The 17,065-nt window shown below is 41.7% G+C and overlaps 1 protein-coding gene across 5 annotated transcripts in view; it reads right to left on the reverse strand.

Annotated features, from left to right (window-relative positions):
* Positions 1-2,943: 2,943 nt before the first annotated feature.
* TTLL6 (tubulin tyrosine ligase like 6) overlaps positions 2,944-17,065 on the reverse strand; it is a 34,273-nt gene continuing 20,151 nt past the window's right edge. For 2 of the 5 annotated variants that reach the window (XM_074342990.1, XM_074342989.1), the window contains 3 exons: positions 11,164-11,533; positions 10,479-10,732; positions 2,944-6,504 (listed from right to left, as the gene is read on the reverse strand). In XM_074342990.1, coding sequence (XP_074199091.1) covers positions 10,479-10,732; positions 11,164-11,533 — 624 coding nt within the window. In that variant the 3' untranslated portion in view covers positions 2,944-6,504. The remainder of the gene's footprint in view (positions 6,505-10,478; positions 10,733-11,163; positions 11,534-17,065) is intronic. The other 3 variants (XM_074342992.1, XM_074342991.1, XM_074342993.1) reach the window with 3 other exon arrangements.

Below are 17,065 nucleotides of genomic sequence, written 5' to 3' on the forward strand. Positions count from 1 at the left end.
AAACTCAATCAAATTATAACATGACAGAGATTTTGATTAAAATTTTTTTATGTTTAAAGAGGGTGGCAGAAACACTGTTGAAATGGCCAAACAACTGAAAAATACTTGTAAATATATTCATCTCACTGGGCCTCCTGGTTGTGTTGTTGGCTGTGGCAGACAGAATCAGGGAGGTCAACTAGCTGTTTGCTGGTCTAAAAACAAAAATAACCCTTTCCCCCTCCTTTGAGCATCTGATTCTCAGCTCCAAAATGGAAAGAACTCAAGTCCAGTTTAGACTGTGGGAGATTTGCCGATGAAGGAACTGTGGGAATTGACAAGGGAGAGTTTGGGGTGGAGAGGTGGATGGGCAGAGGGAGTGAGAAGTGCAGCAGACACTGAGTCAGACCCCTGAGACAGTCCTGGCTCTGTGTCTTTGATGGCCCCTAGCCTCAGTTTTCTCATCTGCAAGATGGGGATAATCTTCATACAAGACTGCTGTGAAGAATAAACAAAGTAATACATACGAAAATTCTTTCTCATTATCAGACTTTCCTTGGCCTGTGCCAAATTCAAAGGGGACTATGGCAAGGAAAACCAGGGTCCAGCTTGTGCCCTAGTCCAGAGATGGATATGAGCATCCTCATGGCTGTCTGATGCCCTGACACATGGGCTTAGCTGGCGGAATCTCACCCTCTGCCAGATCCAAGGGGAAGTGAGAGTCCACTACTGCTTGCCTCAGCCCCTGTTTGCTTTGGCCACGTAGTGATGGCCCTGCTGGGTTTGCCAACAGGATTTCGGTGTTTATTCTCCTGCCTGGCATGACTGCTGAGGCAGCTGGCATTCTGCTCCCAATAATCATGCTGACCAATGTTGCTCACAGCAAGAGGATCTCAGTGCTGCCTGCAAGGACATCCTGCTGCTCCCACCCCTTTCTCAGATGGTTGGGGCCCCTTTTTCTTATCATTCCTAAGACTTCTAGGTTTGGACAAGCAGGGTGGTGGAGGGACACCACAGTCTTTCACTTTAATGGCTGACCAAGAACTGCCTACTCAAGAATTAGGAGGAACCAGGAAATAAGCCAGGAAAAGAAATCAGCCAGAGAGATGGAGACACCAGGTGCCAGTTCTAGATTTTTTAATTAAATCCTAGGTTTTGCTTTCCCACATTTCTTTCCTCATGCTTTTTGGGGACAGTAGATGTTCAGGAGTAAAGAGAAAGGGGGGCCTTGCCAAAGGCCATCCTAGACCAATCAGGGCCCACGGTTAGGGAGAGTCATGGCAGAAGCCAAATGAACAGGTGCCAACAGGACACACATGCTCAGAACAATCCCCTCCCACCTCAGAGCAGCTCCTGGAGCCTCTCACCACCTCCCCAGCACACAGTGTGCTCTCGGGGGACATGAAGTACCCTCCACAAGACATACTGCCCAATTGGCTTTCGCAGACTGCTGGTTAATAACTTAGGGTCATGCCTGGAGAATGCAAAATAATTGAAAGCAATGCTTAGTAAATTGCAGCTTCAAGGTCTTCATTGCCTTCCTGACAATTTGCAAAACCCATTTTATTGCTTTTTTAGATTCCTTGAGCTGAAATGCCACTGTGTGCTGTAATTAAGCTAAGTGACATGCCAGCTGTAAAGACAAGGGTTGTGAATGATTACATTCAGCTCATGTAATCATCCCGTATGGGTGGGGGAGGGCGCAGCTCGGAACAGCTGCCAATCTGCCTCCCTTACACTCCCTGCCAGGGTGGAAGGAAAACTGGAATCAGAAATCGCCCTCAAAAAAGGGAGAGGTGCCCGGCCTGTTTGAGGTAGGCTAGGGTGAGCCAGATAAGTGGCTCCCGTACATGGCTCTGCATCAAAACCCACAGAGGGAGCTTTCTGAATCCAGGTCAACACCCCTGCACACCCTACCCCGAGACTGACTAATTACATCGGTGGGGTGGTGGGGACACACATGTCTTTTAAACTATCCAGATCATTCTCAGCCTGGAGAATCTGCCCAGTCCAAGATGACTACATTTAACAACTTTGCCTTCAGGAAATCATTTTTTTTGCATTCGGAAACATTTCCTTCAGTGCTGCTCTTTTAAATCCACCAGGAGACAGGAACTCATCCAGCTGCCTTACAACACAAATACCCTGAACCCCCTGTCCCCCAAAGCAGCTCCTTTTCCCAAGGTTCCTATTTTCTTCCAGGGGACTCAGTTCTTTTTTGGGGAGTGGGGAGGTAATTAGGTTTGTTTGTTTGTTTGTTTATTATTTTTAGTGGAGGTACTGGGAATTGAACCCAGGAACTCATGCATGCTAAGCATATAATCTACCACTGAGGTATAGCCACCCTCAGGGACTCAGTTCTTTTGACGCTGTCTTTTTTGTTCCCCTTTCTTCGCTCCATTCATTCAGCTGCTATGTCCCAGGTCTATAATGTTCTTCTCACCTGTCTCCTTCCTTTCTTCCCCACAGTCAGCCATCCTCACAGGGGCTGCAAGGGCTTGAAACCTGGGCCACTATATGAGTCTCCCAACCTCTCTCCCAGTTTCCATCTCTCTCCTACAATCATCCATTCTACCATCTACTACCAGATTCACCTTTCCAACTAAATAAACTCTCTCTCTCATTCAAAAACCTTCAGTGGTTTCCCACTGCCCACTGAATTAGGTAAACACATCCCAGGGAAACATTTTAGACTCTCCACAATATTAATTCTTTCAGCAACTATTTACTGAATCCCTATTATGTCCTAAGCACCAGGCTGAAAGCAGGGGATACAAAGAAATACAGACATGATACAGTCCAGTAGAGAGACAGCCATGTAAACAAGTTCACCATCATGAGGAGTGAAGTAATGGTGATATACTCAAAGAGCACCTGGGTCTCCAATATGTTCCTTTAAACTAGATTTTCATTGTCATCTCCCAGTTTTCCTTTCTGATCCAGACAAATTGGACTAGACCTCGATCATTTTCAGGGTTGTTTTTATTTTTCTCCAGGGCTTTATAACGCAGTCCCATATTTCATATACACTTTTAAAAATCCTATTTATTAGGAGAAGATATTTACAAATGACATATTCAATAAAAAGGGTGACTATCCAAGATATAGAAAGAACTCACACAACTCAATAGCAAAAAAAAAAAAAAAAAAAAAGACAACAACAACAAAAAACCCAAATGATCCAATTAAAAAATGGACAGAGGGCTGAATAGACATTTTTCTAAAAAAAAGACATATAGATGGTCAACAGACACATGAAAAAATGCTCTTTATCACTAATCATCAGGGAAATGCAAATCAAAACCACAATGACAGATCAGCTCACACCTGACAGAATGACTACCATCAAAGAGATGACAAATAACAAGTGTTAGTGAGGATGGGGGGAAAAGGGAATCCTTGTGCACTTTTGGTGGGAACATAAATTGGCGCAGTTACTATGGAAAACAGTATAGAGGTCCCTCAAAAAATTAAAATAGAACACCACATGATCCAGCAATTCCACTCCTGGGTATTTATCCAAAGAAAAGGAAAACATTAATTAGAAAAGATATGCACCCCTATGTTCACTGCAGCATTATTTACAATAGCCAAGTTATGGAAGAAACTGTCAATAGATAAATGGATGAAGACGATGTAGTATATATACATATATATACTACACACACAATAGAATATTACTAAGACATAAAAAAGAGTGAAATCTTACCATTTGCGACAACATGGATAGATCCAGAGGGTGTTATGCTAAGTGAAGTAAGTCAGACAGAGAAAGACAACTATGATATGATTTCACTTACATGTAGACTAAAAAACAAAACAAATGAAAAAAACAAAACAAATGAAAAAAACAAAACAAAACTGAACAGACTCACAGATACAGAGAACAAACTGTTGGGGACCAGTGGGGAAGGAAATGAACAAAATAGGTAAAGGGGATTAAAAGATACAAACTTCCAGTTATAAAAGAAATAAATCACAGGGATGTAAATGTCTAGTATAGGGTATATTGTCAATAATATTGTAATAAGTTTGCATGGTGACAGATGGTTACTACACTTACGGTCATCAATTCATAATGTGTATAAATGTTGAACCACTGTGTTGTACACCTGAAACTGATACAATGTTGTATGACAACTATATTTCAACAGATAGTTTTTTTTAGAGGAAAGAGATTTTGAACCTAAATTTTTATATAAAATTTCATACAAAGGCAAATAAGTCATCATTGAAATCTGCAACTTTTTACATTAAACTTTTTCAATTAAAAAAAAATCCTTATCTTTTCCTGCCTCAAAATCACTTCCTTTAATGAAGCAGAAGTGATCCTCCCAGCTGGATGTGAAGGCATTTCCTTTGCATCCACTGACACTCTTTTTCAGTGTCACTTAACTCAGGCTAGTTCTCCACAGACCTGTCTTACTCTGCTGCACACTCCATGGGGGCAAGGATTGCCACAAGCATTTTTTGTCCCCCATGAGCATCCTGCCAGACAGTTGCTCTGCATAGCCCCGTGGGTGACCAGGCAGGGGGTGGGTGGGGCTAAGGAAGGCAGCCTACTATTTTGCCTTCTCATTGGATAACCTAGAGCCAATACAATCTCTAGGCAGGACCAGCTACATAGTTTGGTGGGTCCAGTGCAAAGTGGAAATACAGGGCTCTTTATTTAAACATTATTCAGAATTTCAAGATGGTAACAACAGACCATTAAACCAAGTGCAGGGCTCTTCTAAGTGTGGAGCCCTGTGTGACTGCACAGATCGAATGCCCATGAAGCTGACCCTGTCTTTAGGATTAAAGGTGCTGGCACAAAACTGTCCCTTAGGAAGACAAACAATTCCAATTTCACCTTATTAAGAGACTTCCTTTTTATCAGCTCAGGAACCTTGACAGGTGGCTGGTGACTAGGGAGAAAAAGGGAGAGATGTAGCACTTCTAGGAAGCCCCATTTCAGCAAATCTTAAAATCTTCTGTCTGGGCCAGGTTATGATCTATCGCACTCTGATAGTGACAATGGGAAAAGTGGCCTTGGGTCAGTCTATTTTGAGCCCTCTGAATGGCATGGGAAAGGGCCAGTGAAAGGGGGGTTGAGGTGACAGGTAAGATTTTACTGGTCTGCCTAGTGGTAACAAGGGCTCCCTTCTGCCGTTTAGTTGGGCATTGACTTTCTAAAAAGAACCTTCTACCAGAAGTCCTTGAAACCAGCCTAGGTGGGGATAGAGGTGTGTCTGTGCTTGTGTTTCACAGCCGGACACAAATGGCTAGAGTCTAACTTCTCTACTCAGTACCTTGGATAATTAAAGTCTTTTGCCTGAAGGGTAATATAGACTTCAAGCATCTCAGAATCCCCTGACATCCTTGAGGCCAGAAATTCATTTCATTGGGAATCCATCAAGCCAAGGGAGTCAACACTGTAAAGCAGATGCTTGACGTCAGACCTCACCCTTCTTCCTCCTCTGCTCCATCCTTCTCCTCCAAGCTCATTCTGGGGATCTGAGGGAGAGCGATTGAGGCAAAAATCTTGGATCACATTCCTGAAGAGGGTAGTGAATGAACTTGCAGCCAAAGTGAGCCCTGTGCTGGGCAGAGATGTGGCAGCCACAGTGCCCCCAGAAGGGCCACCTTGAACTGCCGGCTCCCAGCAAGGAGGGCAGGCCTTACTGAAGACCATTGGTCCAAAGAAATTCTTCAAACACTCCAGATACATGTGGAGCTCTCTTAATGAGGGGTGCTCAGGAGAACTCTCTCTCCCACCTCCCCTCCCCACCCTCACTCTGGGTCAGGCTTCTCATCCTGGCATGGGTCATGGCAATTTATTTTATTAATGCACACTTTAGGGGAGGATGCATCATTTCAGCAGGTCAACAGGAGAAATACTTGCAGGCTGGGTACTCTCACCTCACCTCTGTCTTTGCCGGCAAAGCTGAGTTGGGCTGGTAAGGGAGGAAGCAGGCAGATATTTGGGCCCTGAGCTGCTGGGGTGGGAGGAGGTCTGGTCTTCATCTGGTGAAGTTACAACTGCCCCAGCTCCTTTATTCAGGGCTCAGAGTTCTCTATCAGGCCCAGCCCTTCCTCTGTCTTTTCTCTCTGGAGTTGAAGGCTGGCTGATACAGGCCTATCGGTGCTCTGAGGCCTTTGGACTCCTGCAAGTTGTGAGTCCTTCTCTGAAACACTCCTCCCTTCAGGTTGCTCTGTCCCTGGGAGTGTTCTGGACGACAGTGCCATGTGATGTACCCATAGAAGTGCAGCTGGAGGGGCCGCTGGGGTGTGTCCTGGGGCAGCACCAGTGACTCCCAGAGGTCATGGTCCTACAGCACTGTAAGCTAACTGGGAGGGCATGAAAGGCAAGGTTCCTAGCCTCAGTGGTGCTCATGGGAGGTAGTCAGAAGACCAGGATGTCCAGATGAGGAAATTAAACTTTCAGCTGCTTCCATGGGCATCAGAGACACTCTAAGAAGAGACAAATCATTTCTTGGGGGTAAGCGGAGGAAAGGGACAAAATGGCAGAGATCCGGTCTGATTCTGGAAAGGAAAAAAAGGATTTTTCTTTGATTTTCCTTTAAAATAGCTTCTAGTTCTCACCTGAAAAAAAAAAATTAAAAAGGGAGGGTATAGCTCAGTGGTAGAGTACATGCCTAGCGTGCATGAGGTCCTGGGTTCAATCCCTGGTACCTCCACCAAAAGAAATAAATAGATAAACCTAATGACCTCCCCACTATAACTAACTAACTAACTAACTAACTAACTAACTAACTAAATAAATAAATAAATAACTAAATAAATAACTAAATAAATAAATAAATAAAATAGCTTCTAGAATAGTCAAGTCAATTAACTCATCATCACCATCCCTTTCCAGTAGCTGAGGAGGCACTTAGGTGATTCACATCCACAGAAACTCTTTTTTATCTACACAACATTCATCTTCCTGCATCCTCACAGCCCCAAACATTTGATACGGATCATTTAAGAGCCGCCAAGATGCTGGCCAGAGACGAGCGGTAAGTGGCTAAGAGCGCAGGCTCAGGAGCTCTTGCTGCCTGTGTGCCTTTGGGCAAGTTACTTAACTTCTCTAAACCTTGGCTTCCTCATTTGAAAAAAAAAAAGAGAGAGAGAGAGAGAATGACAATAGTACTTAACACAAAGAGTTGCTCCAAGGACTGAGATGATGTAGGCAAAGCTTGTAGTACAACAAAAGCAAGTGCATCCCGGTCCATCCGGAGGAGCCGGGCTGAACACCATCAGCACAAAATCATCACCATCACCATCACCATCACCATCATCTTGGCAGCTGCCGTTTATTCAGTAGGGTGCCAGGTACCCTACTTTAGCCAGCTTTTAATCATCCTTAAGATCCTACAAATTGGGCTGTTTATCCCCTAAAACTCAACTGCTGATAGATCTGAAACCCTGGGCTCAGGGGCCCACCCACTGTGAAAGTAGCTCCAGAGGAATGATGATGAGATTATAGTGATTTAAGCAGAAACATAGAGGAATTTGTCAGGGCTCCATTCCTCACGTGGGTCATGATGGGATCTAAGTCGATGGAAGGATGGTAAAAAGACAGAAATATCAGGGGCTATTTTCTCTGGAACCCATCACTTGTATGAGGTTAGACAAATCATCGAATATCCCCAAACCTTGATTCTCTTCATCTTCAACGTGAAAATAACGTAATAATGTCTGCCTTGCCTCACAGCATTGACCTCAGGATCACATGAGATGTGGCACGTAAACTCGATGTGTGGAAGGCATCATGACACCTGCCAAGAGAGCCCTTGATCCATAATTTGGACTTCTACTCGGCTCTCTCCTTCTTTCACTCAGCCATCATTTATTATGCAGAAGTCCTATTCTCACACCACATCCTACTCCATTTGTAAATCAATGTGTTGATAGACAGGCATTCTGCTTTATGTAATTAGACTTTTGCTAGTTTGCCTTGTATGTGTCAGTCCTCTGTGGTCTGATTAGTTGGGAATTTTTAGAAGCCATCATTTGACCTAAAAGCAGAGGACCAGCTCTGAGACCTGGAGACTCCACATGGTATTCAAGGAAGCCCTGCTTGGCTTGGGCCAACTCTGTTCCCTGCAGAAATGCCTTCACTAAAGAGCCATTTATTATCTCCTTGGCTTTAACTGAAGACTAATATTAAAAATGCCATTTGAAGGAAAGATATTGTGGCTTTAAGAGTCTGAGGCCTGCGAATAGAAACATCTGACTCAAATCCTTGCTTTGCCACTTAACAGCTGTGGTCCCGTTTGAATGTTAAACCCTCTGAGCCAGTTAAATGAGCCAATGTTAAATGCTCTCTGAGCCAGTTTTTTTCTTTTCTAGAGTATATAGTTGTGATTGGAATTAAATTAGATAAAAAATATATTCAGAGGAGTGCTGGTGCCTGTGTAAGTACGCTACCAAAAAGGGTAACTTTTATCATTAGTCATTAAAAAACATGTGAGTACCTTCAGCCACTGTCCACTATGGTAGTAAAAGTCTATAACAGACAAGTGACCACATGACAGGCTGCTCTTAAGAAATCAGAGGCAGGGAAAGAAGTCTCTTGTAAAGAACTATCTATTTACTAGATGAGTAAATTTATCTTTACTCATTTAGGAGAAAATAGCAAACATTTCTCTGCCCCCAAAATCCCAGAGCTTCTTGGGGAGTCGGAACCCCAAGCTGGACTTTGCTAAAAAATGGCGTGAAGAAGCAGCTTCCCACGTCAGGGCTCTTCACCAAGGTTCAGCCATGTCCCCAGCTCACTACAAGCCGAAGCTGGTGCTGAGTGACCAGTCACGTGAGTGCCCACGCGTTCAGGGATGTGCCAAGAGCTTTGGGGATGGAGTTACCCAAGGAACCAGACCTAATCTTGGGGACTGCCCAGTCTGAGAGGGGGTGCAGCCCTTGCCCTCAGGGAGACCCCAGTCTGATGGTGGAGACATAGTCCATGTCCTTAGAGAGTCTCTAGTGTGACTGGGGAGACAAAAAAAAGTCCAAAACAGAATGTTATGTTTGGCCTTTTCTGCTAAGAAGTCCAGAGCCAGATTCAACAATCCATGTGGGAATCATCACACCCTTTGAATATCGTTATCTCCTCCCTTTCTCTGTGTGGCTTCTGATCATTGTAACTTCATTTAATAGTCATGCTGAACAAAAGTTTCTACTGTAATCTGCTACATCACCCCCCTTTCTAAAAGTAGGAGCATAAAAAACTTAAAATTCTGGACAATTATGAACCACAGACAGTGGGGGTGAGTTTGAGCCCCATGAGGACTGGGGAGCTTTGTTCCTCTAACAGGCCCACGCATCAGGCTGGCCGGCACAGGTTCCTCTGCCCAGGCCTGGGTCTAAGGTAGGACAGTCTTCACTCCCCCTGAGATACTTCCTCCAAAGGCAAATTCCCAACGGCCCCTCCCAAATCCCTTGTGTTGGGATTTCCAGAGGTGTGGCCTGGAAAGCCCTAGGCTTAACAAGGGCCCCCATATGATTCGTACCATCAGGGACGTTTGGGAAACACCAGGCCCACTTTTTCTCTGACGGTGGTGAGAGGACCATCAGGATCACCTAGAGGAGCTTATTTTATTTTATTTTATAGTGGGGGATGGTGGTGGTAATTAGTTTTATTTATTTATTTTTAGAAGATGTACTGGGGATTGAATCCAGGACCTCCTGTGCGCTAAGCATGCGCTCTACCACTTGAGCTATACCCTCCCCTCCAGAGGAGCTTCTTAAAATGCAGATTCCTGGGCCCCCAGTAGAACCTATGAAATCAGGATTTCTGGGAGCAGGCCTTGGAATATGCATTTTTATGAGCACCCACAGTGATGCCTATGGGCTGATGTTCACTCGCCAGCCCTTCTGCAGTGGGAGCTACAGGTCACTCTGGTCACGGTCCACTTTAGGTGGTGGGAGTGAGGGAGACGATTAAAATATAACACCTTCTTCTATCCGCAGCCGAGCAGCACAGATGCCTCCACTCTACCGTAGAGTTCTCCTAAATTTGTACGCACCACCTTCCTTTGGGAGCACTAGAGTTTGCTCTCTCTTTGGTCCTTTGACACACTGGAGTCAAAGCCTAAGGGCCTTTGTTTCCAGATCTCCTCGGGCTCCACTGTCCTGTTGCCCTGTCCCATCAGTACACTCTGCTCCAGGGCCAGCTTTGGGCCCAAGTGACCTGGACCTGGGCCAGGCTGGCACAGCACAAAAGGTGTGGAAATCAGCCCCTCTTGGTTGATACAGTCCTACTTCTGGGACTGGCACTAGTGACGGTCTCGATTTTAGCACCATCTTGGAAGACAAGGCAAAGTGTGCTTGGATCAGTCATAGCAAGTCATTGCAAGGGGGTCACATTTCGATGGAAGTTAGTCTGAACTGTCTAGTTACCTGTACATCTTTATCAATCCATCTGTCTGCCTACCAACCCAACATTCCAGAAATAGAAATATATAGTGCCTGACAACGTGCCAGACACGTTAAGGGACTACAGGTGGGCGCACCTAGTTCCTCTCACATCCTTTCTGGCCAGAGATCAGGCAGCGACTGTGTATACACGGGTCTCTCACAGCACCTACATGGCTTCTGCCAGGCCTCAGATCCAGTCGGGCTGGAGTTGCAACCACCAGCAGATCATTCTGGGAAACATCGTGGCCCTGAAGATTCTGCAGGAGGAGAAGGGAGGGCACATGCAGCTGCCTCTTCTCGCCAGAGCTTCGGCTGCGCAAGTAGCACTCCCAGGGCAGGGAGAGGTATTCTGGAAAGGCAAAGTCATCAGCATCAGCAATCTGTGCTTCTGGACTCAGCACAAATTCCTGGTGAAGGCCACCTCCTCTGGGTCCCCTGGCTTAAAACTGGCTGAAATGCCTGAAATCAGATTCAGCCATTGTGCTGGACACCCTCAACTTGTAAAGGCCTGGCTGAATGGGGCTCATCTGAATGAGAACTAGGACAGGCTGAAGAGGGTATTTAGATAGTATTCTATTTTTTTTTTCATTTTTTGTCTAACCAGTAAGACTAGAGACTCCCTAAGGATATGGACTATGTCTCCACCATCAGACTGGGGTCTCCCTGAGAGCAAGGGCTGCACCCTCTCTCAGACTGGGCAGTCCCCAAGATTAGGTCTGGTTCCTTGGGTAACTCCATCCCCAAAGCTCTTGGCACATCCCTGAACGCGCGGGCACTCACGTGACTGGTCACTCAGCACCAGCTTTGGGTTGTAGTGAGCTGGGGACATGGAGAGCTCCTCCCTCGGTTGAACCTTGGTGAAGATCCCTGATGTGGGAAGCTGCTTCTTCACGCCATTCTTCAGCAAAGTCCAGCTGGGGTTCAGACTCCCCAAGAAGCTCTGGGATTTTTGAGGCAGAGAAATTTTTGCTATTTTCTCCTGGATGAGGTACCGAGGTATCCACTGCTGCTTGCATTTAAGGGAGGCCACCCTAACCATCTCTGGGCTACTGCATTCAGAGCTGGTGGTCATGGTCATACTCAGCAGGGACTTGGGAGAGTCTGAGCCCTGGGTGGTGGATTCTGGGAAAGTTTCTATTGCGGTTAGAGGCTGGAAGAGAAAAACAGTCCAAAATGAGATTGTGGAAAGCAAAGTGCTCCTTTCCTATGTCATTCTTGATTAAAACAAACAGATGTAGAGCTGAGTTCATGAGCAGCCAGAAAGATTTCAGTTAGTTAGTACAGTTTCCTAACCATCAACTGGTTAAACAGTAGGGCAGAAGATGGTGGGGGGTGTCCACAGAGCTTCCTCTGGAGGTTTTTAAACATGAGAGAGTGTTTAAACACTGGAGACTGGTAATCAGAGAAATAGGCAATATTTCATAGCTGTTAGACTGGCAAAAATTAGAAAGCTGGATGTCAGCATTGGTGGGAGATACAGGGACTCTCATGCACTACTGATGAGACGGTAGGCTGGTCCAGCCATTCTGGTGAACCATCTAGAAATACTTGGTAAAATAAGACGACAAATATCCTGTGATCTAGCAATTCTGCTCCTAGCGGTACATACTAAATAAGTTATTAGATAGCCCTTTAGAAAAAAACCTATGTACACCAATGTTCCCAGCAACATCATTCACAATAGTCAAAAGGTGGACACAACCCATCGATCCACCAACAAAGAAATGGATAAACAAAATGTGGTATATACACACATGGAATATTATTCAGCCTTAAAAAGGAAGAAAATTCTGATACAGGCTACGACATGAATTAACTTTGAAAACATTATGCTAAGTGAAATAAACCAGACACAAAAGTACAAATATTGCGTGATTCTATTTATATGAGGTACCTAGAGTGGTGATAGAAACAGAAAGTGAAACAGAGGAACAAAATAAGGCAGAAAAAATATTTGAAGAATTAATGGCCAGGAACTCCTCAAATTTGTGAAAGACATCAATCTACAAAACCAATAAGCTCAAGAATCCTAAATAGGATAAATACAAATAAAACTGCATCCGGACACATCATACTGCACTTCAAATTGCTAAAATTCAGAGATAAAGAGAGCAGCCAGAGAAAAACGATGTATTCCATACATGGGGCAATGATACGAATACAGCTGACTTCTCATTAAAGAAGAAAAAGATCAGAAGATAATGAAACATTTTTAAACTGCTGCAAGAAAAATGATAATGCAGAATTCTAGGTCCAACAAAAATCTCCTTCTAAATGAAGGCTAAATAAAGACATTTTCAGATAAACAAAAACATAAAATTCGTCACCAGCATACAGATGTGCACTACAATAAATAATAATAATGTATGTTAGTATAAAAGAGGGGGTAAGTTTCCTATGTTTAAAATTAAGCACATTACCTCCAAGTAGATTCTGACAAACTGAAGATGAATATTGCAATCCATAGAACACTCCCCTCCAAAAGGCAAAAAAGTTATAACTAAAAAGACAGTATTCACTTTTCTTATAAATATTCACTTTTCAATTAACCCAAAAGAAAGCAGAAAAGAAGAGTCACAGGAAAAAAGCAAAAATAGAAGAAAAGAATAGATAATAAACAAAATTTCAGCCCTAAATTTAATCACATTAATAATTATATTAAACGAAAATGGAATAAACAGTCCAATTATAAGGCAGATGTTCTCATGCTGGATAAGAAAGCAAGACCCACCTATGTCTGTGTATAAGAGGTATCTTTTACATATAATGAGAAAAATGAGGTGAAATTAAAGGGATTTTTTTTAAAAAAGATGTAATACCATGCAAACACTAATCATAACCAGCTGGAGCAGTTATATGAATATTAAACAACACAGATTTTAGGGCAAGGAATATTACCTGGTACAAAGAAGATTTTATCATTTCATGATGATAAAAGGGTCACTACATCAAAAAGACAAAATTATAAATGTGTACCTAATAGAAGAGCTTTAAAATACATGAAACAAAAACCAATAGAATGAAAGGTAGAAATAAACAAATCCACAATTAGGGTTAAGATTTTAACATCCATTTCTCAGTAACTGATATAAGAAATAGACACCAAATCAGTCTGGAAATGGAAAATCTGAGTGACACTACCAACCAGCGTGATGTAACTGACACACAGAACACGATATTCAGCAACCATAGGATACACGTTCAAGTGCACGAGGAACATTCATCAAGATAAATTATTTGCCGGGCCATAAAACAAGTCTTGGTAAATTTTGAAACACTGACATTTTACGAAGTATTTGTACTAACCACAAAAGAATTAAATTAGAAACTGATAACAGTAAGATATCAAGAAAACCCCTAGATATTAAAAAATTAAACAACATACTTCTAGATCACCCACAGAACAAAAATGAAATCACAAGGAAATTAGAAAATATTTCAAACTGAGTGATAATAAAAATCCAATGTATCAAAATTTGTGGTAGGCAGAAAAGCTAGTGTTTACAGGGAAATTTATAGTGCTAAACACTTATATTAGAAAGGAAGAAAGACTTAACATAAATAATCTAACTTTCCACTTTAAGAAGCTAGAAAAAAGTGATTGAATTAAATTAAAAGCTAACAGAAAAAAAAGAAGTAATAAAGATAACACTGGGGCATCATGAAATGCAAAATAAACCACAGAGAAAATTAACAAAGGCTAAAATTGGTTCTTCCATAAGTAAAACTGATAAGCCTATAGTAAGATCAAGATAAAGAAAGAGGAAACACAAATTACTTTTATCACCCATGGGATATCACTACGAATTGTGCATATATCAAAAAGATAAGAAAATTTAAAACGGCCAGAAGGAACAGTTTGGTTCTGGTTCTAGCTAAGATGGATTAAACATATTGCCACCTGTCTCTCCCACTGACTGTTCCTATAAAACCTGCACAGAATGCATGCATAGAGAAGCTCTCTGACAATTCTGAAAAGTAAACAGTAGCAGGCAGACTGAAGATGAGAATTCAAAGTACCAGCAAGTCAGCAGTGAGTTTACTGTTCTTCCTCCAGTATCCCCTGACCTGAACTCAAGCCAACTCAAAACTCAGGAGTGGGTACTGGAGAGCAGACAGAGAAGGCTCTAAGAGAAGCCCTATAGTTTTGGCTCAAAGATCTTTTTTTCTTTTCTTTTCTCCACTCTCTGTGCCCCCACGTCCGTGATCTTAGGTGGCGGCAGCAGTAGTAGCAACAGAATCAACAGCAGGACCTGGAAGGACCTAAAGCTTCCTCTCCCAGTGGAGGAGCTGTCGTCCCAAGAGGGTAGAATGATCTCCTAATATATTTTTTCCCTCTGTGACCTCCTGCCACTTGGCCCTGGAAGTAGGTAGAGTCACATGAAGTCACAGCAGAGCAGGGTAACTAAAGTCCCAGCTTTCAGGTGAGAACTCTCAAAAAGGGGGGCCAGGGAACCAGAAAGTACCAGGGAGCTTGTGGAGAGGAAGGAACTTGAGAAAATGACCCAATAAAGTAAACCATGAATTTCTGGGCTCTCACATAAGCTGCCCATCTGTAACTCTGTCCTTAAACAGCTGACCTAAACCTTTAAGAACTGGACTAAGGGATGGATCCGATGGAAACTGGACCAATGGAAAAAGATCTACGAGGCAAACACTAATCAAAAGAAAGCTGGAGTGGCTCGATGAATATCAGATAAGGTAGACCTCAGAACAAAGAAACTGGAGTAAGAGAGAGAGAGACATCACATAATGATAAAAGGGTCACTTTGCCAAGATGTAACAATCTTAAATGTGTATGTACCTAATGCCAAATTTTCAAAATACACGAAGAAAAAGCTGCCAGAAATGAGAGGAGAAATAGACAAATTCACAATTATAGTTCGAGATTTAACATTTATCTCTCAGTAATTAATAAAGCTAGTACACAGAAGATTAACAAGGATATAGAAGAACTGAGCAACAAAATCAACCAAACAGATCTGACTGACCCACTACCCAACAGCAACAAAATACACATTCTTTTGAAGTGCACATAAAACATTCTCCAAAAGAGACCATATCCTGGATCATAACATAAACTTAAGTATATTTAAAAGAACTGAAATCATATAAAGTATGTTCTCTGACCATATGGAATTAAAGCAGAAATCAGTAACAGGAAAATCTCCAAATAATTGAAAATTAAACAATGCATTTCTAAATAAGTCATGGGTCATAAAGGAAATCTCAAGTGAAATTAGAAAATATTTTGGACTAAAAGAAAATATAATATCAACATTTGTGGTATACAAATTTTGTGGCTCCTAGGAAGAAATTTATAGCATTAAATGTTTATATTAGGAAAGAAGGTATTAATCAACAATCTAAGCTTCCTCTTAAGAAACCAGGAAAAGAAAAGCACAATAATCCAAAGCAAACAGAAGATAAGTATTAATAAGGGCAGAAGTCAATGAAATAAAAAAGAAAAGAAAAGAAAAAAAGCCCATGAAACCAAAACCCAGATCTTTGAAAAGATCAGTAAACTGATAAACTCCTAGCAAAACTTACAAAGAAAAAAGAATAAACAAATTACCAATATCAGGAATGAAAGAGAGGGTATCACTACAAACTCTACATTAAAAGGATAATAAGCATAACATTGCAAAATGACTATAACTCAATAAAGAAAAAGTTAAAAAATTAAATAATAAAATAAAAGGATAATAGGGAACTACTATAAACAACTCTTCACATATAAATCCAACCACTTAGATAAAATGGACCAATACCTCAAAAACCACAAACCACCAAAACTCACTAAAATAAAATACATAATTATTAAATACATTGAGTTTATAGTTTAAAATATTTCAAAAAAGAAATCTCCAGGCCAACATCATTTCACTGGAGAACTCTAACAGAAGATTTAAATAATACTGATAATCTTACACAATGTCTTCCAGAAAACAGAAGAGGAGGAAATATTTCTCAATTTATTTTTATAGAGTTAACATTATCCTGATATTAAAGACAGACCCCAAAAAATGTAAAAGAAGAAAAAACTATAAACCAGTATCTCTTATGAATATAGGCATAAAAATTCTCAAAAAAATTAGCAAATTGAATTCAGCAACATATAAAAAGAACAATTCACCATGGCTATGTGGGGTTTATTCCAGGAATATAAGACTGGTTCAAGTTCAAAAATTAATCAGTGTAATCCATCATATTAACAGTCTAAAGTAGAAACATATATGATTCTATCAATTGATACCCAAAAAGCACTTGACAAAATTTAATATTGATTCATGATATAAAACACCTCTCAGTAAATCAGGAATAGAAGTGAACTTTTCAACCTGATAAAGGACATCTACAAAAATGCTACAGTTAATGCCATACTTAATAATAAATGAATGACTATTTCCCCTTTAAGACTGGAAGCAGGGCAAGGATGTCTACTCTCCCCACTCCTATTCAACATAGTACTAGAAATCCTAGACAGGCAATAAGGCAAGAAAAAGAAACAAAAGGCATAAAGATTAGAAAGAAGGAAGTAAAACTGTTCTTATTAGAAGATGACATAATTCTTTGATGAAAATCCTAAAGAATCAATAACAAAAAAGCCTTACTTGAATGTATAAAGCACCTAAGCAATTCAATGAGAAAGGAAAGTCTTTCAATAAATAGTGTTGTAACT

Source organism: Camelus bactrianus, chromosome 16 (assembly GCF_048773025.1).
Source record: "Camelus bactrianus isolate YW-2024 breed Bactrian camel chromosome 16, ASM4877302v1, whole genome shotgun sequence".
In the NCBI taxonomy this organism is placed as follows: Eukaryota; Metazoa; Chordata; class Mammalia; order Artiodactyla; family Camelidae; genus Camelus; species Camelus bactrianus.